The 25,894-nt window shown below is 36.1% G+C and overlaps 1 protein-coding gene across 1 annotated transcript in view; it reads right to left on the bottom strand.

Annotated features, from left to right (window-relative positions):
- TRDN (triadin) overlaps nucleotides 1-25,894 on the bottom strand; it is a 390,616-nt gene that overhangs the window by 303,826 nt on the left and 60,896 nt on the right. Inside the window, exons 3-4 of the mRNA XM_046675186.1 lie at nucleotides 4,422-4,583; nucleotides 3,304-3,336 (exon numbers count right to left, since the gene is read on the bottom strand). Coding sequence (XP_046531142.1) covers nucleotides 3,304-3,336; nucleotides 4,422-4,583 — 195 coding nt within the window. The remainder of the gene's footprint in view (nucleotides 1-3,303; nucleotides 3,337-4,421; nucleotides 4,584-25,894) is intronic.

The raw sequence follows: 25,894 nt of genomic DNA, 5'->3' as shown, positions 1-25,894 counted from the left end.
GAAAAGAATGGCTTACATTTAAATTTTTAAAAGCCATTTTTAGCTCTCCGTATTTCCTATTGATACTATTTTTGCTTTGCTCTCATGGATCTCTCTCTCAAAAGCAATGCCCTGTTTTACATGAATCAGGTAAATAAAATGCAAAGTCATTGAATGAAACTTGTCATTACTCCAATCACCCCACTCCACCATCTCTCTGACTTCAGAACAAAGAACATCCCATCACCATATACACACCTGCACAGCAGACGCTCGCAGGACAGGCAGCAAGGCCTATTGGTCTTTTGGTTGGTATTCTAGCAGTTTAGGGATGGGTCAAGTGTATTTCTTTATCTTGTAAAGTAGAAGTAGTACTGTTATAAACTTGGATATGTTCTCAGGCAGATCAATTTTAGGAAAGCATGCAAATGTAATTTGATTTCTTTAAAGCTATCTGCACTTGTGTACCCCTTAGAAAGTGAGGTGTTAACACAGCCATGATGTGTACCCTCAGGCGAAGAATGCCATCCAAATAGAACAGTTCCAGATAAGCAAACCACACCCCTCATACACAGCAAGTAATTGTTCCGGGAAATGTGATTTACGCTGGTATTTGGTTTTGATAGTCATAAGTTTTAAGAAAATATATATCAAAAATCTAATATTTTATCATGATTCAGTGCCTTGGACCCTCATCATGGAGTGTTAGCTAATAGAATTTAATATTCTAAAGTTTTGACAGGCTGAAAAATAAATATGAATAAAGAATATAAAGACACTACGTGCTACACCTAATACCTTAAAGCTATATGTATATATAAAAAATACATCACAGAATAGTAGATTCAAAACTTTCCTTCATGTTAATAATCTCTTTAATAATCAATCCTACAACCCTAAGATTATTTGACTGGACCATTATTCCACATCAGATTAGAACTGCAGACTCCAGCCATGAACAACAAGGTGGTTGAAATTTTATTTTGGTAAAAATAGCAATAACTGGACAAACGAAATGGAAATTTTAAGTGCATTTAAATAAAATGCTTTATATAGACACAGAGCTGTTGAAACGTGCCACTGCCTGGTAATTTAGGTGATATAAAATGACTAAATATTATTGAATATATCTGAATGGGAAAGAGTTTTAATGAAGAGATTAATAAAGAGTCAGTTAGATGAATGAAAATCAAATGTTTTAAGAGACTATCATCATTCTAGATTACAGAAAAAAGTAATTCTTAAGCTCCAATTTTAAATATGGAAATGTATGAAATAATTCATCATAAGATATGGATAAACTCATATCTTCTCTTTCCTAATAATATTAAAAATATGCTTTTAAATGAGAATATGGATTTGAAGTGTTTTGTAATATGTTACATATTGCTTTAAAACTGTCATTGCCTCTATGACTCTACCAAAGGAAAGCTTAAAAATAAAAAATAATAATCATTGTAATGAAACATATTTCCTTCAGTCTACTTCAATTTATGTTTATTATTACATACTTCTGTATCGAAGGTGCAGTGTATAAAATCGTTCCTTAAATGTCCATTTTCTCTTGTAACTTTGTGAATAATATTATTAAGAAAATATATTCAGGTGGTTTTCAGTCAATTCGCTTCCTAGTAGTCCTGCAAGATATTGGTGGTTTTTCACACATACATCCCTTAGCCTGTTTTAACTGACATTTTTTAAAAAGTATCCTAAACAACTACTTAATAGTTTTTCTGCTGATTTGATGAGCCAAGGCAATAATTTAAGAAATAATTAAACAGCTTTGTGTGGATTTGCAATTTATGCTAATCATTACACAAAACAATTTTAAAATAATCCCATGGGGAGATTCAAATCAAAAGGAAAGAACAGATTCCTCATTAAATGCTATGTATTGATTTATGGAGAATATGATCTTATAATATTCTTGTAGAATCCAGTTTATAAGTATAAGTAAAAAAACGTTATTTGTTTTTCCTTCTTCCATTTCCAATTGGAATAGACATATACATAAGCTGTTATTTCTATATAATGACTATTAACTCATTAGCTTAAACTTTGACTATGTTCTAGGCACTATCCATTGGAAATCAGCTGTAAAAAGACTCTTTCTGACCTCAAGAAGTTTACAAACTAATCTAGAATCTCTAAAGCAGGATCTCATGGCTGAAGTATGTCTGGATTTGTGAGTCAGGAAAGCCATCTTTTCTCCCCTCATTAGCTTCATAAACACTTTCAATTCTGGATGGCTTTGTCACAGTTGAGTTTCACTAGTTTAGTTCTCTTTTGTTGGACAAGTTACAAATTCATATTTCCAAATTAACATACACTAAGTGGATTTTACCCTAGATAGTGAGATGATCATCATCTGCTCAAACACTGAAGCTCCAAATTTAGATCCCACTGTTTGCATTCACAGTAGGTCTGGGGAGAGAGCAACAGAAGCCAGCGAGTTCTCCCCTGGAGTAGATACTCCCAAGAGCCTCCTGCTAACATGTGCAGCAATAACGAGAACATTGCAATTTTATCAAGCCTGACTCAAGCATGGGCTGTTTCTCTCCCACGCACTAAATCTATCTCAGGATGGTACCCCTTGCTCCCGATTGTTCCTTCCAGACATAATTCCTACTCCTTCCTGTAAAAATCCCTGCCCCTCTGAGGATCTTGCCCCAAAGCTATACCCCTTTTTTCCTAGCCTTATTGCTCTCATCTTGTGGATTTGTGACCATCTGATTCAGTCACTGAAGACCTTGGCTATTCCTGCAGGAATCCCTCTCGACTACATCCAAGCACACCCGGCTAACTCTAGTCCTTCAAGGTGATGCATGATATATACTGACTGGCTATGCTTGCGCCTTCAAGATTATTATCCTCCACAGTATCTCAGCCACCCTGTGCCACAGTTATCACCTAAAAGTGAAAAACAATACTGACAATAAAATAAGAAGTAAAATTTAAAATCAGTAAATCTGGCCATGGTGAGAATAAAGATCGTGAGTGTCATCTTCTTGGACTATCTCCAATGCTACAGCATTCACCACTCATTCCTGCAATTGCAACTCACATTGATCTGTGTGTAGATGAATTCACAGATCGACTGAAGAAGGCTTCACTTGAATAATCAACTGAAAAATAGCAGGGTCAGCTTCATTGGAAAGAATCGAGTATTTCTTTTCCTAACTATAAATCTTAATCTAATCATTAAACAAAAAATTCTACATTAAAAATAAAGGCTACAACTCACGTAAGATATATTTGAGTCATGCTAAAAGCCAACATTACCATAAGAGAAAAGGAATTTTTTTCAAGGGCAGAAAAACTAACCTTTTTTTTTTGAGGGCGGTTCCTCTATTTCTCCTAAATCAAGACAAAAACAGTAAATTACAAAAACTTTTAGCATAGCATAATATTGCTGCTCTATTTTCCCATTTTCTTTTGCTCATTTCAAAAAACCATCTATTCGTTTTGACAATAATAGTCCTTATATTACTTTGCTTCCAAATTCCAGTTTTTAGGCATAAACTTTGTTTATGAACACTTATTTGAGATAGTTTCACTTTTATGAGTTCAATAAAATTGTGGCAGTGATCCAAATTATACATTATAGTTCCTATATCATGTTCATTTCAGTTGCTATTGTTCATCTTGACCTGTCACTGGGACCAAATGAATACAAATTCAGACAAAGTCGTAGAAAGGGCTAAAATAATAAGAACTTTCCTGGTAGTCAAGGCTGAACACATAATTTCTGATGTCTAAGGCTGACCCTAAAAGATGTCATCTAAAAGACAGAATCACAGTGCTTTGTTCTTTTCACATGAACTCAATACTAGTTTATGTGTGGTTTGAGTTTGTTATTTCCTTTAATTTGTTTATATGTATGAGAGTGTACATAGGTTAGTTGCATAATTGTTGTGACATTTAGAATGTGTCTCTCCATTCTACACCTCCGTTTGGTTCAATAAATTTACTTTTGATTATGATTTTAGTAGGGTTGCTTTCTACTATTTAACTATGACTATGACTTATGTGTGTAAAACATTCATATGTATATTTAGGTTTGCCGTTATTAGTTCAATCTTTCTAAGGATAAACTTGAGAAATAGCTACTATTTTTTCCCAAAGAAGCATATAAATGTGAGTTTCTATTGTGGGTTTGTAGTAGTGCATAAAAAGACCCTCCCTATTGTAATGCTACTCTAATGATAGCATTCAATTTTGACATCTTGGCCATCATGGCAGATAAACTATAAGATGAAAGCCAAATAGAGACCAATTCACTGAGTTTGGTAGCCTGCTGACATGCTATTAGCACTCAGAAGTGTATTCATTTGAGGTTACCCTGACCCAAGTGCTCATTTGTGCTTAAACTTAAGCAAACTACTATAATGCATATCTAGTATTTGTCCTAGCAGTTAGATATGTCCCTATGCTCTTAGTACCTTTATCAGTGTCCTCATCGCCATCATCATCTTCTTCATCACCATCAGATGAGATGATGTCAGACAATAAAGAAAAGAAGCCATAAACCCAGTCCGTGGTTTCCTCCACAGCATCATGTACAAGTTTCAGAGGATCTGAGCCAATCTTGGAAATAGAGGTTGCTAAAAGTAATGAAAAAGAAAGGAAAATTTTTATAATCATTCCTAAAGAAGCTAAGAAAAGTTGTTTTTCCTGATTTGTTCTTTTGACACAGTGAATATGTCAGTTTCATGAATTTAAATAACTTTTGGCTACAATTTTTTGCTGAGAGATAGAAACTCCATTTTGTCTTAGTATACACATGTATTCACCTAAAACCCAAATTTATTGGGTACCTCTGGTACCAAACACTATGGGGTTACCAACAACAAAATCACCCTGGAGAAGTTTATAATCAAAGTAAGAGTTCAACACAGGGAAAAATTAGGAATGAATTAAAATAACGTAATTTTATGTTGTCTAAATTGCAATATAATCCCTAAATTATGGACAGTCAGAAACAGAAGACATCATTCTTGGCCCATATTGTACTGGCAAGCATCATGGAGAAGATGGCTCCATAAGTTTTCAGACAAACAATAACTTCCAAGTTGACTTGAGTAGTTACGACTAAAGTAAGACTGATAGATCCATTTATTATAATTTGTGATACATCAGGAAAAATCTGGAGTTCTCAAGGTAGTGATCACATCAAGTTCCATCTATATTCAACTGGTTAATCCTTGTTAGATGTCCCAGTACCTGAAAATAAGAAGTGTTTGAACTTCTAATAACATCAATGGATAGAATTAGGGAAAATTGAAGTCTATAAACCTTCTCTTTTTTATACCCCAGGAGATACAAATTGTTTTGTGAAATGAGAGATTAAATGGTAAAAATGCAAGCAAATAGACGTATTAGAGATTTCCAAAATATTGTTCTTCTCATTCTAATTATATGAAAATAGCTCTGAAGGGGTAAGGATAGCCTTTAAGATCTTATTGAAGAGGTGATATATGTAGAAATGTAGTATAAGTTGTACCTGATTTTTCATCAATCTGTAATTAAATTTTAATTTATGTTTTCCTTAATTTTAAAAACTATTTTAACTTTTCAGAGATTCTTCTCCCTTTGACATCTTAAGAAACTAGGATTATACCAAGATATTTTATTACCTAAAGGTTAAGTACTCCAAAGTTAAGCTTTTACTCTGATTGAGATAGGAAGTAACAGGAAAGTTTGAGCAGAGAGATGAAGTGATTTGACTTATGTAACCTTATTTGCCATATCGAAGATTGAAAGAATGCCAAGCTGGAAACTAGGAGATCTGTAAGGAGCCAAATGAAATAATTCAGGAGGAAAATGATGGTGGTTTCTATCAGGGTGGTAACTGTGTGTGGTGAGATGTAGCCAGATTCTGAATGGATTTAAAAGGTAGAATTTATAGTATAGACTTATGGTTTGGCTGTTGAATGTGAGAGAAAGAGAAGGGTGCAGGATAACTTCAAGGTTTTTTGTGTGAGAAAGTAGAACAATGGAAATTCCATTTACAGAAATAGGGAGGACTGGGGAGAAACATAGTTTGTGGAGGAGTATGTAAGTAGCGGAGTTTTAGACTTGTCAAATTCGAGTTGCATATTAGACATCTATGTGGAGAGGTAGACATTTGTATAGCTCAACACAATATACAAGAGAAAAGTCTTATCTGAAGACGGAAAGTTGGGAGTTCAATAGAGCATAGACAGTATTCAAGGTCATGACACTGAGTGTGATCACCAAGGGAGTGGACCCAGGGATACTCCAAGATTTAGAAGACGGGAAGATAAGTCAGAGAGATGGAGAGGAATCAGCAGTGCTTTCTGAGAAGGAGAGATGAGAGAGAGAGACAGAAAGAGAGGGATTGAGAGGCAGGGGAAAAAAAGAGTGTAATGTACTAGATATCAAGTGAAGAAATTGTTTTGAGGAGCAAAGAGTGATCAACTGGCAAATGTTGCTGATGTAAGTAAGATGAAGGCTGAGAATAGACCTTTAGAGTCAATGATGAGGATGTCATTGGTGATCTGCAAAGGGCACTTTTAGTGGAATGCATTTAAGACCAAATGGGAAGAATGTAGAGACGGCAAGTACATTTTACGGTAAAATAAGAGCTTGGGCAATGGTTGCAGGAGGACTAAAATCATAGTGGGTTCTCTGTTGTTAACACTGTTAAAGAGTAAAAGTATTCCATTTTTACGCTGATGGGTAAGTTCTTATAGAGAGGCAAAAATGATACAAGAGAAGATTTCTGGGGAAATCTTTAATTTTATGTTCTATTTCAGGGAATTCACAATGCAAGTTACAAAATGCTGGACTCAGAGAAACCCATCTCCACAATTCAGTGACAGTAACTTTACTCTTTGGACCTTATTTTACTGCATTCTGTAGAGTTTCATGCAAGTGAGAAATGCTAGTCTGAATAGTGAGATTAACCCTTAGAGAAAGGAAACAAAATAGAATTTTATAATTCCAATTGAGAATTTTAAAAGAATTATATGTAAGGAACTGGATTGTACTGGCACCATTAAAGGCATTTTTAGCATGAGTGTAAATTTTATATCTAATGGAAGAATACTGCAAATGAGATTTTTATGATCTGAATAGATTGAGACCATTTCCTCATTCCCCTTCTTTCTGAGTGTTCACTGAAGAACTTAACGATAAAATCCAACAAAATATATATCAGTTTAATTATCCTTATGCTTAAATGCACTAAATATGCTCTGCAGACAAGTATATTATCTGCTTCTAAAATAGTCAAATCAGGCCATTTTCATGAAGTCAATGTTACTGGCTTAAGACCAGCTTCTGATTTTCAGCCATGTGGACAACTTTAAAAATATATAGATATAGACATAACTATAGATATAGATATATCTTAAGATAGTAGTCCTCAAGTAGGTTCTTATTCCTTCTCTCAGACATCACATCCAAATCATATCAACGGGAATAATATTACACAATGCAATTAAACCTTTTATTGATGTCTTCTATTTTAAGAGACACTCAGGTTATCTATACTTTCTTACTTCTCATCTTTCCATGAGTTAAATTACATGCATTACAGTGTGGATCATTATAAAAATAATAGTAGCTAACACTTACAGAGCCTATATTACCTGCCAGATACCATTCTAAGAACTTTATGTATATTAACTCACTTTTTCTTTTCAATAACCAGATAAGGTAGGTATACTATTTTATCTCTATTTTAAATATAAGAAAACTGAGGCACAGAGGATTTAAATAAGATGTCTAAGGTTACATAGCTTGGAATTGACAGAGCCAGATGTTATACCCTCCAGAGCATGACTCTTAATTACTATGCTATATTGCTATCAAAAAACAAACAAGCAAAGGGGCTGGCCCCGTGGTGGAGTGGTTAAGTTTGCGCGCTCCGCTGCAGGTGGCCCAGGATTTCGTTGGGTCGAATCCTGGGCGCGGACATGGCACTGCTCATCAAACCACGCTGAGGCATCATCCCACATGCCACAACTAGAAGGACCCACAACGAAGAATATACAACTATGTACTGGGGGGCTTTGGGGAGAAAAGGAAAAATAAAATCTTTAAAACAAACAAACAAACAAAAACATGAATTCACTATTGGTTCTAGAGTAAGATTTTGGATAAGAGATCCTGGGAGGGGTTTTCTTGCCGTTCAAAGGGGGAACAAGGAGTTTGTTGCATGGGATCATAAAGCCTGGAGCTGCTGGAGCTGCCCTAGAACTGTGAGGAGAGTAGCTGACTCACTGATGAAGGCAAAGTGAAAAATGAAAGAACTTGAGTCTATGATGACTTTGTTGAGGCACTGAATTACCCAATCTCAGAATAATCACCCTACTTCCAGCGCTTCTGTTACAGGAGATAAGAATGTTTCTCAGTGTTCAAGTCACTCTTAATTATATCTTATATTTCTTACAGAAAAATATACTACTGGATGGAGAAGAAACTGCTCTAGGCTCCTTATGATCAGTAATTGGATTCTTGGCACTGATAAAAGAGAGGCTAGGAAAAGTTTAAAGTTAAATAAAATTTTTATTTGTCCTCTGTCTTTGAAGCCAAACTCTACAGATACTTAAGTTTCTAAATGGGAACATACAGGGGAAATTAAATTAGTCATTTTCTCTGCTTTCCTCTGAAAGAGCTGAGTCCATGTTTTCATCATTATCTTTGACCAGCAGTTTTACATTCTTTAAGTTATAGTTGACTCTTCTTTGTCTTTCACATCCTGAGAAACATGAGCAAACAACGCTTACAAGCATGGGTTCTGAGCTCAGACTGAGAGCATCCAAGTTCAGGCCTCCTACTTAGTGCCAGGCCAAGCCATGCTGGAGCCAGAGACAAAAGGAAGATTCAGTAATAGTGATCCTGTCTTTATTTAAAATTTTGATACTTTGTTCATCAAAGATTTTTGCTTTAGTTTGAAATTTTAAATACTGCATTAAAATATTAATCTTGATTACTGAGTTTTTAGAGTTTTCTTAAATTTTGCCTTGAAAGTGAGTGCTTCACTCACTTCATTCTGATCCTCATGCTTCCCCCACCTAATAGCTGTGTGATGTTGAGAAGATTAACTTTTGCCCTGTCTATAAAATTCATTGAAGCCTTTGCTTTTCCAAAGTCACTCTTCTAAATCAAGACCTCAACCCCTCATGCCTATTATGTCTATATTCACCCTTCTCACACTACACTTTATAATATACCCAGTTCTGGCAAACACTATTATACAGTGGAAAAAAAGAACAAAGCTCTCTGCATTTTAGTTTGTTAAATTATAAAATGACATGAGTGATAATGCTGACCTCACAAGGTTGTTATGAGTATTACATGAGATAACACATTCAAATCACATAGTACAGTGTCTGGTAATTAATAAATAATGTGGAGAAACAAGCAAGACTGCCTTTGAATCTTAAGTGACCCAGAGGCTCTTCCAGTTTGCTAGCTGGAGCCAGTGGCTTCCTTCCCCTCAGCAGCAGGCTCTGCATATGATCTCACTTTCTCTCTAGGTCTCCAAACGTTGTGCAACTGCCATTTCCAGTATCCCCTTGGGTATTTGTCACCTAAATTCTGACAGCATGGTACCCATGCTCAAATGAATTTTCCTTCCACTATAAGGCTGCCCTCATGCATTCCTTACCAAAGGAAAGGGCACCTAAGAAGTGGGATCTCTAGATTTGCGCATCTGCATCTGTCTGAGCCACTCCATGGGATGGCAAGAGAGCAGCGGTCCCAGGCATCTTGTGATCCTTCTACCCATGAGTGTCTGCCTGTACCAGATGGCACCTATTGGCATTCATTCAAGCTCATTGTACATAAACTTCTTGGTGTAAAGTGCTTAAGGCAGGGCAAAGGATCTAGTAAAGGATAAGTAATTATTAATTCAATTTTCAGAATCATTTAACTCAAACATATGGTAGTGCTCCATAAATGCAAGCTGTTATAATTATTACCCTGTGATCCCTTAATCACAATGTCCTCACAACCTTGCTAGGGGGTCTGTGAAATCCAAACACTGCTTTTATCAGGACTCATGTAACAACTAGTGTTTGCCCCTCATGTCTCAGAAAATATTCACTCCTAAATATTTGTATCTAAACTGAAGTAAAGACTTTTAAAAGTGTCATAAATGCTACCTAAATTAGGAAAAATTCAACTTGTATGCACGCTGATGTGTGTACCTTGCACATAGTAGTACTCAATATGAGGTTGACTAAAAAAAATAGAGATTCTTCTTTCAAGACAATTATTTAGCACTTACTGTGTGCAATATCATAAGCATAATATAATTAATACAGTGCTGCCATTTCTGAGCTTGCTATTGTGGGAGATCAGAATTGGCCATCTCAAATGTGTGTCTTTGAACTGATTATTTTTAAGAAAAAAAGACTCTGAGAGAAACGACCTTCCCTCTGATGGCCTAAAACAATTTAAGATAGAAGACCTGTCCCCAGGACAGGCCATCACCATAGATAACTCTGGGTATTGGTAAACTGTGAGGGTCCTTGTTAAGCCAATTCTTATCAAAGTTTTGTCTACCAAACATTTGCTTTTCCATCTCCATGTAAATTGTCTTCTTCCTCTTTGAAGCTTGAAACCAACATCCTCCTCTGTCTTTAGCTGAAGATGGTATTTAAGGCAGTGGCTTTGGCCGTTCTAGCTGAGTTACTCAGTTTCCTGGGGTTCTCCCATATATACGTGTTATTAAACTTTGTCTGACTTTGCCCTGTTGTTCTGTCTCATGTCAGCTAAATTGTTAGACCAGCCAGAGGGACCCAGAGGGCAGAGGAATTCTCTTTCTCCCCTATACTGTCTGTTTCTTATTTCACCATGTGAAGATAGCTATTTCAAAATATATACTGGTAATTTTCTAGACCTAAATAAATTATAACTTTAAGTGACTAGTCTCTCCCTCTTGTTGCAGATAAGTGTTTGAACACTTTTGCCTCTGTTGGTGAAATTTTGATCAAGTGTATAAAAATATTAACAAATTATGCATCATTTCATATGTTCTGAGTTACATGACAGTTCTTTCTTGAAGTACGTGAAATCACTTAGTCTTTGTCTTCAGAGTAAACAGAATTCCCTAGAACTTTACCAACATCACACAGAGCTTCAGATATATTTCACTAACCCCACACCAGCCCCCAGAATGGCAAGAAGGGAAAGACAAGTAAGAGAAACAAGAGAAAAAGATAAAAAGATCTGAATGCTATGTCAGTATATGCAGAAAGCAATGGTTGTCTCCACTGTGTGCAGAGGTTTCTTATGCTCAGAAATGTAGCTGAGAGAATGAAAATTCTTATTAAACAGTTTGGACTTGAAGTTTGGCATCATTTACAATAGTCAACAATTTCCTAAGGCTATAAGATCAAAATGTTGATTTCATTTATTTATTTTTAACTAAAACACATTTGAAAAGAAAAAAACTCAAAGTGAATTTTTTTAAATTTTTATTTCTTTTAAAGATTGGCACCTAAGCAAACATCTGTTGCAATCTTCTTCTTTTTGTTTTCCTTTTCTTCTCCCCCCCAAAACTCCCCAATATATAGTTGTATATTCTAGTTGTGAGCACCTCTGGTTGTGCTATGTGGGACGCAGCCTCAGCATGGCTTGATGAGTGGTGCCATGTCCGCACCTAGGATCTGAACCAGCGAAACCCTGGGCCGCCAAGCAGAGTGCATGAACTTAACCACTCAGCCGCGGGACCAGCCCCAAACTCAAAGTGAATTTAATAGCCCTTTCAGTCTTTGGACCCTGGAGTTTCCAGCACTAACAATAGAAGGCACAAGATATTTAAGAAGAAACAAAGTATGCGTTTTTACGTTCACTATGAAATTGACCATTTTCATCAAAATGATTTTCCACTCAAGATGTTGTACATTAAAGGTTTTTAGGTCCAGTCTGAAGTAACTTCTAAACAATTTCTCAGAGATTAGACCATTTGCCTGGAGCCTAGTTTGTTGAATTCGATGATGTCAGACTGCCATCTTTAAGTTTTATCATCACAATGGAGCAGCATCCAACCTCTTATAGTCAAATGCCTTTTTTGTTTTTGAGGAAGATTAGCCCTGAGCTAACATCTGCTGCTAATCTTCCTCTTTTTTGCTGAGGAAAACTGGTCCTGAGCTGAGATCTGTGCCCATCTTCCTCTACTTTATATGTGGGACACCTGCTACAACATGGCTTGACAAGCAGTGCGTAGCTCCACATCCAGGATCCAAACTGGTGAACCCCGGGCCATCAGAGCGGGAAGTGTGAACCCAACCACTGTGCCAGTGGGCCAGCCCCAAATGCCTTTGTTCTTCCATGAATTTATTGTTTTCTTATTCTATTTCATTTCAAGTTGAATCTAAGGCCAACGCTAGTGACATAGGAAGTAACACATCCAAGAAAGTCAAGAATTCAAGAAATGTCTGATGCAACACCTTTATTGGTTTATATTTAGTTCCTAAGGTGTATTTACACCCTGCAAATAAAATTTTGTAAAAAGTGCACTAACTGGGATTATGTATTTTCTCGTTATTTTCTCTTGAAAAACTCATGGAGGATAACTATATTTTTTTAAGGTTGTTTCAGTTCCAGAGACAACACTGGATAATTTTGTATCTGACTAGTCACCTTTATTGTAACCAGAACAGTGATAATTTATGGCTCTAAAATAGCTTTCTTAAAAATAGCTTTTCTACCCAAGAAATATTTAGGAGAAGCTCACTTCTTAATATCCTCTTTAAATCCTAATATAGCAGCTTTTTAAAGTGATTAGACTAAAGGGTTGATTGGAGCAGACCTGGCTAACTATAGGGATTTGAGAGGAGCAATGATAAGAATAATAATAAAATGTGGAGATGAAGGCCAATAAAAATTAAACTCAACTGCTGTACTATATGCTTTGCATTGGATAACCTTGTTTACTGTACATGATATTATTTCAAGGATTCTTGTATGGATGAAAATGTGGAATTCAAGCTATGTTGTAAAATTTCTTTGAAATTGAATATGTAAGCTAAAATAATTTTTTGTATTTATTTAAGTAACACTTTGTGATTTAGCAAGAAACGTAAATATTAGATCTGTTCATTTCAGACCAGGTAATTAGATTATAAAGTAATTTGTGAGATGCTTTTATAGAGTATCTTTCAGACATTCCTATAAAGAAAAGAGCATGATGAAACCTCATTTTGAAATATTTAAATGTCTTATTTGATAAATGAGTGAGTACCATGATACTGCCTGACTCAATAAAAGACACTATATTTTAAATGTAGGACATTTAAAAAGTTGTATATAATCACCTGACTGAATTGCATAAATGATTTAACTTCAAACCAAGTATCACAATAGATTTTCCTTCAACTAGATTTTTAACACAGAGACCATATTTAGAGGTTGAAATTCCCTGGAATCTGTTCCACTTACCCTCAATGAACACTCCTCAGAATATGATGAAAGGAAAAGTTGGATTCATGTAATTCCCATGATACTTCTAATATTAACCTAACTACGAGAGATTTTAAATTATACTTGTGGTGTTGGGGCCTGAAGGCTGAAGAAGAGGTACTTGGGAAGAAAAAATGAACATAAAGTAGAGAGATCAAGAAACAAGAAAATCTGGAGCCTGTGAGGGAAGGGCTGAAATTCATGGCAACAAACTGAAAACTGCTTCAGGCTAATGACCTCCAAAACTTCCTCTTCAAAGAGAAGCTGTTGCCCTGCATCATAGAAGTAAATAGTCACCCAGGCCAGGGGTGCTAGAAGCCAAAGGAGGATGTGGCAGGAGCTGGAGTTGCTATTGCAGGAACAGCTGCTGCCCCACGCCAACAAGGTGAGCCAAGGGCTCAGTGACAGCATGCATGCACAACTGCGCCTGGTTCCCTACAATGACCTTCACAGTCCTGCCTGCCTTCCGCCTTCCAAATCCTGCACACAATGATTCCTCGGGCTCAGAACTGTGCAGGGGAGAGGATTCTGGAAAACACAGTTCCATCTTAGCTAGGGTGACATAATACAAATCCACCACACCTAGCTTCAATAATTATCAACATTTTGCCAATCTTAGTTATCTTTCTCCTTCCCCAACATTTATCTTTTCTTTTTTCTAGTTTGCTAAATATATTAAAGCATATGCTAGATACTTAAATTCTTACTTCCAGATCCATAAACACTTCAATATACATGTCTATTCCACAGTGATTTGTTTGATAACTTCTTGCTTGGCATAAAAACATCCAAAGTAAATTTTGTATCTTTCCTGAGCCAAGTCTATAATCAGCTACTTCTTGAAGGAAACCTGGTTCCTTTTATTGGGAAATGGCATCTTGAGACTAAAATTTGGTCAACAGGGATGCTCATTGCATTGGATTATTATTGTTTCTAAACCTTTTGAATAGAAAAGAAATATGAAATTCCAAAATGCCATGTGTTTCACTGATATTTCCAAATAAAATCTCAGAATACAGAGTTTTCTCTCTACTTCTTTGCTATTATTCTCACATCTCTTTTCTGTTGAAAATATTAATTCTTAATGATATCAATTTAATTATATCCTTTTTTCTACAATATCAATAACAATACTACCGTTAAAAATAAAAACACTGAATGGAATTTTAGATCTCCTTTTCTTTCTTTTCATCCTTCAACTTATACCACACTAAGGACAGAGAGTCAGAAGTGTGTGTTTTAATCATTTGAAGTAATTATTTTCTCTGATTATGCCAGTAACATGATATAGAATTAGGTCCACTTGTTTTAGTATGTTTTCAAATTTTAGTGCTTATTTTTATTTTCCTGTTTTGATTTTTTAATTACAAAAAGCATTTACAAGGTCCCTAAGGCAAAACTATATAAGAGCGCACATTAAGAAAAATTTTGTTTCCATGCTACTTCCTTGCTATACTGTTCTCTTCTTCCCTTTACAGTTATCTAATTTTGTTACATTCTGGTTTATGCTTTCATCATTTCACATATTTATTTCATACACATCTTCATATTTAAGGAAAAATATCCAAAATTTTAAATAAGGAAATAATAAAATAAGATTTGGAATTTTTATTCTGGCCTCAGGATGAAAATGGAGGCAGAGGCAAGATTATGGGCAGATCACTGTAACAATCTAGGGAAACTAAGGCAGGAGTTCTGGAGATAAGATACAGAGTATAGAACAGAATCAAGAGATTTTTAAAAAGTAGAATGAGTTCTTTTGGATCCCTGAGTGCTCATGGGCAGTAGGGGAAGAGGAAAGCTTGTGAGGAGCCCCATGTTTCTGACTTAAGAAACTGGAAAATAGAAGAATTTCTCTTGAGGTGACATCAGCATCATGGTGGAGTAGGCTCTTCCCTTGGACTCTCCCCTCTAAAATACAACCAAAAGGACATTCATACACCAACCGAGGACATACACACAACACAAAAGACATTTGAGGGACCCGTGCAACCATACATCTGAAGGTAGTGGGGTGGCTGGATCCTCCAAAGGGAGTGTAAGTTGATTTGCAGGAGCTCCACAGAGAGAGAGGGGCCATAGCTGTGGGAGGTGAGCAGCTTAGGGGAGGCACCCCATCCCCACCCAGTGCTCCAGCCCCTTGATCACCCAGCGTGAAGCACAGAGAGAGAAGCAGCTACTGGTGGAGTCACATGAGCATGCAGAGAACTACACACAGAGAGGCAGTGGTTGGGGGAGGGAGGCATGCAGATGTAAGAAAGATCCCCTCCCCCAACCTGGCACTCCAGTCCTGCAATCGTCCAGAGCTCTTCAGAGAGAGAGAAGCAGAAGCTAAGGGAAGCACTGATGAAGGAGAACACCCCTCCCCCTGCTGCGTGCTCCAAATCTGTCATCAGCCAGAGTGTTGCCCAGTGGAGGCGTGTGGCAGTGGCAACCAGAAAATAACATCATGCAGAGGCAAATATCTACACCATCAAACAGTATGAGAAAGTACATTAAATCTCCAGACCTGAAGAAAAATGACAAGTACCCAGAAACCAACCCTGAAGACATAGAAATCCATAACCTAAATGACAAAGAATTCAAAATAGCTATCATAAAAAAAAAAAACTCAAGAAGTTACGAGAAAACACAGAAAGACAAATTAATGAATTCAGGAGCTTCTTCACAGAAGAGATTGAAAGTTTAAAGAAGAATCAATCAAAATTTTTGGAGATGAAGAACACGAAGGATGAGATAAAGAAACACCTAGGCCCACTAAACAACAAACTGATGATATGGAAGACTGAATTAGCAAGTTAGAAGACAATAGTACAGAAATGCTTCAGAGGGAGCAGAAGAGAGAACTAAGACTAAAAAGAAATGAAGAAGCTCTCAGAGAAATATCTGACTCAATTAGGAAATGCAACAGTAGGATTACAAGTATTCCAGAGAGAGAAGAGAAGGAGAATGGAGTAGAAAGTTTGTTCAAAGAAATAATAGAGGGGAATTTCCCAAACCTTGGGAAAGAGATGGAAATCCACATGAAAGAAACTACCAGAACTCCCAAATAAATTAATGTAAAAAGACCTACTGCATGGCATACAGTAGTAAAGCTGGCAAAAGTCAATGACAAAAAAAAAAAATATTAAGGGCAGCAAAGCAGAAGAAAATAACTTACAAAGGAACTCTTATCAGGCTTTCAGCATATTTCCTGGCAGAAACCTTACAGAGTAGGACAGAGTTGAATGATATATTCAAAATCCTGAAAGATGAAAACTTTCAGCCAAGAATAATCTATCCGGTGAAAATCTCCTTCAGATGTGACAGAGAAATAAAAACTTTCCCAGAAAAGAAAAACCAAGGGAGTTCATTGCCACAAGACCCCCCCCCCCCACACACACACACACAAGAAATCCTCAAGAAGGCCCTCATACTTGAAAGGGGGGAAAAAAACAGGAAAGGGGCTACAAGCCCTGAGCAAGGAGATAAATAGGCAGGCAATAATCAGAAAATGGTAGCTCTCGGGGCCGGCTCCGTGGCCGAGTGGTTAAGTTCACACGCTCCTCTGCGGTGGCCCAGGGTTCGGATCCTGGGTGCGGACATGGCACTGCTCATCAGGCCATGTTGAGGCAGCATCCCACATCCCACAGCTAGAAGGACATGCAACTCAGATATACAACCGTGTACGGGGGGGTTTGGGGAGATAAAGCAGAAAAAAAAAAAAAGATTGGCAACAGTTGTTAGCCCAGGTGCCAATCTTTAAAAAGAAAAAAAAGAAAGAAAGAAAATGGCAGCTCTCTATTAGATCACGTTGGTAAACATTTAACTTTTACATCAAGGGTAAAGAAAAGAAAAACACCAAAATAAAAATTATCTCATTATTTTAACCACAAACTCACAACACAAGATGGAATAAGATATGACAAAAATAACTTAGAAGGGGCAGAGGAAAGGGATGGAATCAGTATAGTCTAAGGAAATAAGACGTTATCAGAAAATGCACTATCTCACTCATCCCACACGCCACAACTAGAGGAACCCACAGCTAAAAATACACACAACAATGTACTGGGGGGCTTTGATGAGAAAAAGGAAAAATAAAATCTTAAGAAAAAAGAAGAAATGGACTATCACATCTACAAGACTTTTTATGCAAAGCTAATGGTAACCACTAAAGACATAATTAGAACAGAGATATATACAATAAACAAGGAGAAAATGAAGAAGAAAACCAACATAGAAAACTATCTAATCAAATTGGTAGTCCAAAATACACAGGATGAGAAACAAAGGAAATGCAGAAGAACCAGAAAACGTGATAAGATGGCAATATTAAGCCCTCATATATCAATAATCACTCTAAATGTAAATGGATTGAATTCTCCAATCAAAAGACACAGAGTGGCAGGATGGATTAAAGAACAAGATCCAACAATATGCTGCCCCCAGGAAACACATCTCAGCTCTAAAGACAAACATAGGCTCAGAGTGAAGGGATGGAAGACAATACTCCCAGCTAATGGCAAACAAAAGAAAGCAGGGGTTGCCATACTTATATCAGACAAAGTAGACTTCAAGAGAAAACTGGCAAAGAGAGACATAGAGGAGGAGTATATAATGATAAAAGGGACTCTCCACCAAGAAGACATAACACTTATAAACATATATGCACACAACACAGGAGCACCAAAGTACATAAAGCAACTACTAACAAACCTAAAAGGGGATATTACAAACAACACAATAATAGTAGGGGACTTCAACACCCCGCTTACATCAATGGATAGATCATACAGACAAAAAGTCAACAAGGAGATAGTGGAATTAAATGAAAAACTAGACCAGATAAACTTAATAGAGATATAGAGAGCACTCAAGCAAAAACAGCAGAATATACATTCTTCTCAAGCACACATGGAACATTCCCAAGGATAGACCATATATTGGGAAACAAGGCAAACCTCAATAAATTTAAGAAGATTGAAATCATATCTACTAACTTTTCTGACCATAGTGCTATGAAACTAGAAATCAACTACAAGAAAAAAGCTGGGAAAGGAACAAAAATGTGGAGACTAAACAACATGCTACTGACCAATCAATGGGTTGTCAAAGAAATAAAGGGAGAAATTAAAAAATATTTGGAGGCAAATGAGAATGAAAACACACCATACCAACTCATATAGGGTGCAGCAAAAGTGGTCCTAAGAGGGCAATTTATAGCAACACAGGCTCAAGTTAACAAACAAGAAAAAAGTCAAACATACCTTCTTAAACTACACCTAACAGAATTAGAAAAGGAAACACAAACAAAGCCCAAACTCATAAAAAGGAGGGAAATAATAAAAATTAGAGCAAAAATAAATGAAATTGAAACAAAAAAGACTGTAGAAAGGATCAATGAAACAAGGAGCTGATTCTTTGAGAAGACACACAAAATTGATAAATCCTCAGCTAGACTCACTAGGAAAAAGAGAAAGAAGGCTCAAATAAATAGAATTAGAAATGCAAGAGGAGAAGTTACAACAGATACCACAGAAATACAAAAGATTATAAAAGAATATGATGAAAAACTATATTCCAACAAACTGGAAAATCTAGAAGAAATGGATAAATTCTTAGACTCTTACAACCTCCCAAAACTGAATCAAGAAGAAATAGAGAATCTGAATAGACCAATCACAAGTAAAGAGATTGAAACAGTAATCAAAAACCTCCCCCAAAATAAAAGTCTAGGACCAGAAATCTTCTCTGGAGAATTCTACCAAACATTCAAAGATTTATTACCTATTCTTCTCAAACTATTATAAAAAATTGAGGAAGAGAGAAATATTCCTAAAACATTATATGAGGTCAACATCACCCTGATACCAAAGCCAGATAAGGACAACAGGAAGAAGGAAAATTGTAGGCTAATATTGCTGATGAACATAGATGCAAAAATCTTAAACAAAATATTGCAATACATTAAAAAGATCATACACCATGATCAAGTGTGATTCATACCAGGGATACAGGGATGGTTCAACATCTACAACTCAATCAGTGTGACACATCACGTTAACAAAATGAGGAACAAAAACCACATGCTAATCTCCATAGATGCAGAGAAAGCATTTGACAAGATCCAAGTACCTTGACATGATAAAAGCCATGTATGACAAATCTAGAGCCAACATCATACCCAATGGGGAAAATCTGAAAGACATCCCTGTGAGAACAGGAGCAAGACAAGGGTGCCCACTTTCACCACTCTTATTCGACATAGTACTAGAGGTTTTGGCCAGAGCAATTAGGCAAGGATAAGAAATAAAAGGAATCCAAATAGGCACTGAAGAAGTGAAACTCTCACTGTTTGCAGACAACATGATTTTATATGTAGAAAACCCTAAAGGATCCATCAGAAAACTATTAGAAATAATCAACAACTACTTCAAAGTTGCAGGGTATGAAGTCAACTTACAAAAATCAGTTGCATTTCTATACTCTAATAACAAACTAACTGAACAAGAACTCAAGAATACAATCTCATTTACAATCACAACAAAAAGAATAAAATATCTAGGAATAAATTCAACCAAGGAGGTGAAAGACCTATACAAAGAAAACTTTAAGACATTACTGAAAGAAATCGATAATGACATAAAGAAATGGAAAGATATTCTATGCACATGGATTGAAAGAATAAACATAGTTGAAATGTCTATACTACCTAAAGCAATCTACAGATTCAACACAATCGCAATCAGAATCCCAATGACATCTTTACAGAAATAGAACAAAGAATCTTCTCTTTTCTTTTTTAAGTGAGATTGTGTCTTTGTCAGGGCATTGCATCTTTTTGTTTTTTTTAAAGATTGGCACCTGAGCTAACTGTTGCCAATCTTCTTTTCTTTTTTTCCCTACTTTTTCTCCTGAAATCCCCACAGTACATGGTTGTATATTTTAGTTGTGGGTCCTTCTAGTTGCAGCATGTGGGACACTGCCTCAGCATGGCTTGATGAGTGGTGCCATGTCTGCACCCAGGATACAAACCAGTGAAACCCTGGGTGGCTAAAGCAGAGAGTGCAAATTTAACCACTTGGCCATGGGGCCAGCCTGAGAACAAATAATATTAAAATTCACATGGGGCAACAAAAGACCCTGAATAGCCAAAGCAAACCTGAGAAACAACAACAAAGCTGGTGGCATCGCAATCCCTGACTTCAAAATATATTACAAAGCTATAGTAATCAAAACAGTGTGGTACTGCTACAAGAACAGGCACACAGATATTTGGAACAGAAGTGAAAGCCCAGAAATAAAACCACACACCTATGGACAGTGAATCTTCAACAAAGGAGCTCAGAACATACAATGGAGAAAGGAAACCATCTTCAATAAATGGTGCTGAGAAAACTGGACAGCCACATGCAAAAGAATTAAAGTAGAACATTATCTTTCTCCATACACAAAAATACACTCAAAATGGACCAAAGACTTGAAGGTAAGAGCTGAAACCATAAAACTTCTGGAAGAAAATATAGGCAGGACATTCTTTGACAGCAGACTTGAAAGGATCTTTTCAAATACCATGTCCACTCAGACAAGGGAAACAAAAGAAAAAACAAACAAGTGGAACTTCATCAGACTAAAGAGCTTCTGGAAGGCAAAGGAAACCAAGATAAAGATGAAAAAACAATCCACCAACTGGCAGAAAATATTTGCAAATCATATGTCCAATAAGGGGTTAATCTCCGTAATGTAAAAAGAACTCACATAAATGAACTACAAAAACCCAAACAACCCAATCAAAAAGTGAGCAAAGGATATGAACAGTCAATTTTCCAAAGAAGATATACAGATGGTCAACAGGCACAGTAAAAGATGCTTAACATCACTAATCATCAGGGAAATGCAAATCAAAAGTATACTTAAATATCATCTTATACCCATTAGAATGGCTACAATCACCAAGACAAAAAACAACAAATGTTGGAGAGGTTGCAGAGAAAAGGGAACCCTCATCCACTGCTGGTGGGAATGCAAGCTGGTGCGACCATTGTGGAAAACAGTACTGCAATTTCTCAAAAAATTAAAAATAGAAATACCATATGACCCAGCTATCCCACTACAGAGTATTTATCAAAAGAACTTGAAATCAACAATATAAAGAAACTTATGCATCCCTATGTCTCTTGCAGCATTATTCACAATAGCCAAGGTATGGAAGCAACTCTAGTGCCCATCACCTGATGATTGGTTAAAGAAGATGAGATGTATATATGCAATGGCATACTATTCAGCCGTAGAAAAAGACAAGATCATCCCATTTGCGACCACATGGATGGACCTTGAGGGCATTATGTTAAGTGAAATAAGCCAGACAGAGAAAGATAAACACCATATGACTTCACTCATATGTGGAATATAAACAAACTTATGGACAAAGAGAACAAATTAGTGCTCACCAAGGGGAAGAGGAATGGAGGGTGGGCACGAGGGGTGAAGGGGTACACTTACATGGTGCATGACAAATATTAACGTACAACTGAAATTTCACAATGTTATAAAGCTATTAGGACCACAATTAAAAAAAAGGGAGAAAGCATAAAAAAAAGAAAATTTTACATCAGTGGTAGAATTAGTAGTTGCCTAAATTGTACCTTTTGCATTTGGTTTTATTAAAATTCACTTATTTACTGGAAAATAACCTGGATTTGGAATCTAGGAGGCAGGCCTGGAGAGAAATATAACTAGCTCAGTTAGGAGTCTTGGGTTTTAGTTTGATGCTCCAATTGGATGTTCTTACGCAATTAGAAAAATCGGAGAGAGACTAGGGTTAAAGATGTGGACTGGGAAGTCATTACGTGTGAAGGTCAGTCGTAAGGAAACTTCCTGGCAAAGAGGTCAGTTAAGGGAAAAATAAAAATTCTTACAAGCTGAATTTTTCCTTCAAAATAAAAATAGCTTTACTGACTCCCATGATGGAAAGAATGCATTTTCTTAAAACTTATCTTACATGCCTTAATTGTTTAGAACTGTGTCACTGCTTTTAGCTTCTACATCTTACTTTCTGGCCATTTTAAGGAAGGATTGATCCTGTTATTAGATTGGGAGCCATGTATTAAGGATAAACAGGCTAAATATAACGTCAGCTTGCTCATTACTTGTATAGCAATGCAAAGACATCACAGCTAAAGCAATGGGACAAGGGGATATTGTCTAACAGGGGCAAGAAGCTAATGATGCCAAGGAAGGCAGTTATAAAAGTCATATGAGGACAAGATTTTAAAAAGGAAGTGGCAGTCAACAGTTCTAATGCTGCAAGTTTTAACCAAGATGAAGATGTTAAATATGCAATTTGTTCATCTGTTCAGTTTGTTCTTTAAGGAGTCAAGGGTGTATTTGAGACATTTCAGCAGAACGATAACATAGCGTCAGATTGTTTGTTAGTAGAGTGGCTTGGGTAGAGGGATAGAAACAAAAAGAGTTATAGGGACATAGGGACAAATAAATAGGGATATACGGATGTGAGAGAAATTTGTTTGTTTTTCCAAGTTAAAAGAAAGGAGGGAATAGAGAGGGGGATTTTGAAGATACAGGAGGGAGATGGCATTTAAATCTAGCAACTTTCCGGTGTACAACATTGAAAACATACTGTCATGAGGTTCTTTCCTCTCCTACACAACCAGACATATGCATTTCCTTAAGTGTAATAATCCATTTTTAAACAGCCGTGTCTTCCTGAAGCAATAGCTTGTACTTCTCTGTTAAATTAATTAAACAAGGAGGCCATCAGACTGAGGTGGTTCTAATACCTCAGCAGTCTCAGTAAGGAAACCAAAACCGAAGTCTGTAAATGCCTCAAGGTTAAGAAATTGAAACCCAAGGACAACCAATCACAAATAGCCAACTGGGCTTTGAGCTATAGCCAATCAAATAATTTCCTTGCTTCGCTTCCTCCTCGTCTCTATAAAACTCTTTCCCCTAGTGCCTGTCAGTAGAGCGCTCATAACCACTATCTGTTTGGTGGTGCCCAATTCAAATGGATTTTTGCTCAAACTCTTAAAATTTTGAATATGCCTCAGTTTATCTTTTAACATCCTGGACAAATATATTTTCCTAAACCGCTGACATTTTCTCTCCCTCTCCCTTTCTTTCTCCATTTCTCTCATCACCTTCTTCCTCTTTCTCTCCGTCATCATCATCTCTCCTTCTTCTCTTTCCTTCTCTTCTCCCTCTGATCTCTGGGTACTATCCATATTAGATTACAATGATCAAGCCTTCTCCCTCTAATGAGAATCATGCAAAATTAAAATAAAGGATGGCCACAAAGCTCTTGAAGTACATCATATTCTAAAAGAGAAAACCCATTTGATTTACAATTTTGAAAAAATAAAATACTTGCAGATGTTGGATATTTAGATGCTTTTAAACTGAAGAAAAACTAGGATCCTGATTTCAAAGCACTTTTGGTGAGCTAATTGTTTTATTGACTGCACAAGGAAATGACTGTCACTTTTCTAATCTACATTTGAATAGACGTAGTGTAGCTCCAATCCTTACCATTCAACATCTGAGGCATGGGCATTTTCCTTCCCCTTTTTAACATTTTTTCAATTGAAATTTTCCCATACTCATCTTTACTATTAACTAACTTCAGGATTTTAGACATGTGCGCTTGTATGAAACTCTACTGAAATTGAACACTAGCATCTTTAGTTAAAATTACCTGGCTATTTCAATATTTAATAGTTTCATGACAATGTTTCTAAGTTGTCCTTTGCCGTTCCTCAACTGTAACTTTTTGAGGCAATAAGAAACATTACTGAATGCAAATAGATGTACATTTCACCTCTCTTTCTCGATGTGACCCCAATCAACCAATTTTTTCCTGGCAAAATCGCGTTGCAGATGTTTGAGCCTGGAATATTTCCAGATAGCTGGAGCTAGACCCATGTCAAATAAAGGGCATTTTATATTCTGAAACAAAATCACAAACAACTTTCGGATTCTGTTACCCATGTCAAGTATTTATATAAAAATTGGAGAATCTTATTACACTTTAATTAATAAGTATGATGTGGATATTATATTAACTGAAAAATTAATTTGCTTTCCTTTTCTTGAAAAAAGTATATCTTAAATATAAACACAATTCTAGTGCTACACATATTAATAAGGAATGGGAAAGCAAATTTTCTGTAGATTTATAGATTCCTATAGATTTGTTTCTAAGCTAACATTCAATGAAATTAACTTTCTGGTGGCATAAGGACAGTCAAAATATCACACTACTCCAGTTGGATGACTTACTTGAATCATTATATTATAAACAACAGATCAGTGGATGAGAGATTTTAGATTGGGGATCAATACAGCAATTAGCATATCCTGACTAATTATTTAATAAACTTGTGTTTCATCAAGTCAAGGTTTAGTTTTGGAAACTCTTGACTATATTAGATATTCTCTTTAGCTATTTTATTGTTCAATGTTAGCTGAGGAAATAATTTTAAAGTTTGTTTCACCACATTAACAGGTAGCATGTAGTGCCATGAATTACGTGCTTACTATATCATATAAGAAAAATAAACCACTTAAAAGTGGCTAGAACATTCTCTCGATGTTAAAATAGAATATTTTAATCATTAGGTTTCTATTGTGTAATTGGTAGAATCTATGTATATCGACGTGATATTTAAAGAATCTATGTATATTCACATGGTATTTTTTAAAACTTGGAAATCATGCAGTCAATTTATCTTTTTGAAATATTGAAACGTGCTTAAGGTCATGAAGAATAAATTAAAATAATATGAGCTACAATTTATATAACAATCACGATGCACCATTCAAAATTCCAAGTATTCTGTATGTATTAATTCATTCAATGCTCACAGAACCGCATGAAGCAGATACTATTATTACTTACCAAGAAGGAAACTGAGGCACAGAGAAGTGATTTTTCTAGGGTTACACAGCTGCTAATTGGTGGAGTCAGAATTCTAACCCAGTACTCTAGTCCCCAGAGACTGCATTCAATTACTTCGGTCTGGTCTTGAAGCCCACGTGTTCTTTTGTTATTCTTGTTTTGTGTTTTCCCTTATTTGTTCGTTTGCTTGCTATATATGCTTAGCAAATAACTTCTGTTTAGATCATACAAATTTTATTGAAGAATATGTGTCAGGCAGTAAGCAGGGCAACAGGGATATTAAGATGAATAAAATAGTCCTTACCTTTGATATGCCTACAGTCCAATTAGAGAGACAGAGTTTAAAAAGTATTTTAAATGTGAATCCTAACACTATCAATATCATCATAAACTAATATTTTATAGAGAAATACTATGCTCATGACTCAGCATTCAGAGTGTAAAAAACACTACTGCATTTTCCTTTATTTATTTACTTATTCATTCTTTCATGTCAACATTCATTTAAATGTTTATTGAGCTCATACTTTGGAGTAAACCCTTCTGAGCACTAGAAAAATCAAGTAAACAAAATAG

Source organism: Equus quagga, chromosome 11, assembly GCF_021613505.1.
Source record: "Equus quagga isolate Etosha38 chromosome 11, UCLA_HA_Equagga_1.0, whole genome shotgun sequence".
Classification (NCBI taxonomy): Eukaryota; Metazoa; Chordata; class Mammalia; order Perissodactyla; family Equidae; genus Equus; species Equus quagga.
This window is presented reverse-complemented; position numbering and strand designations above follow the sequence as displayed.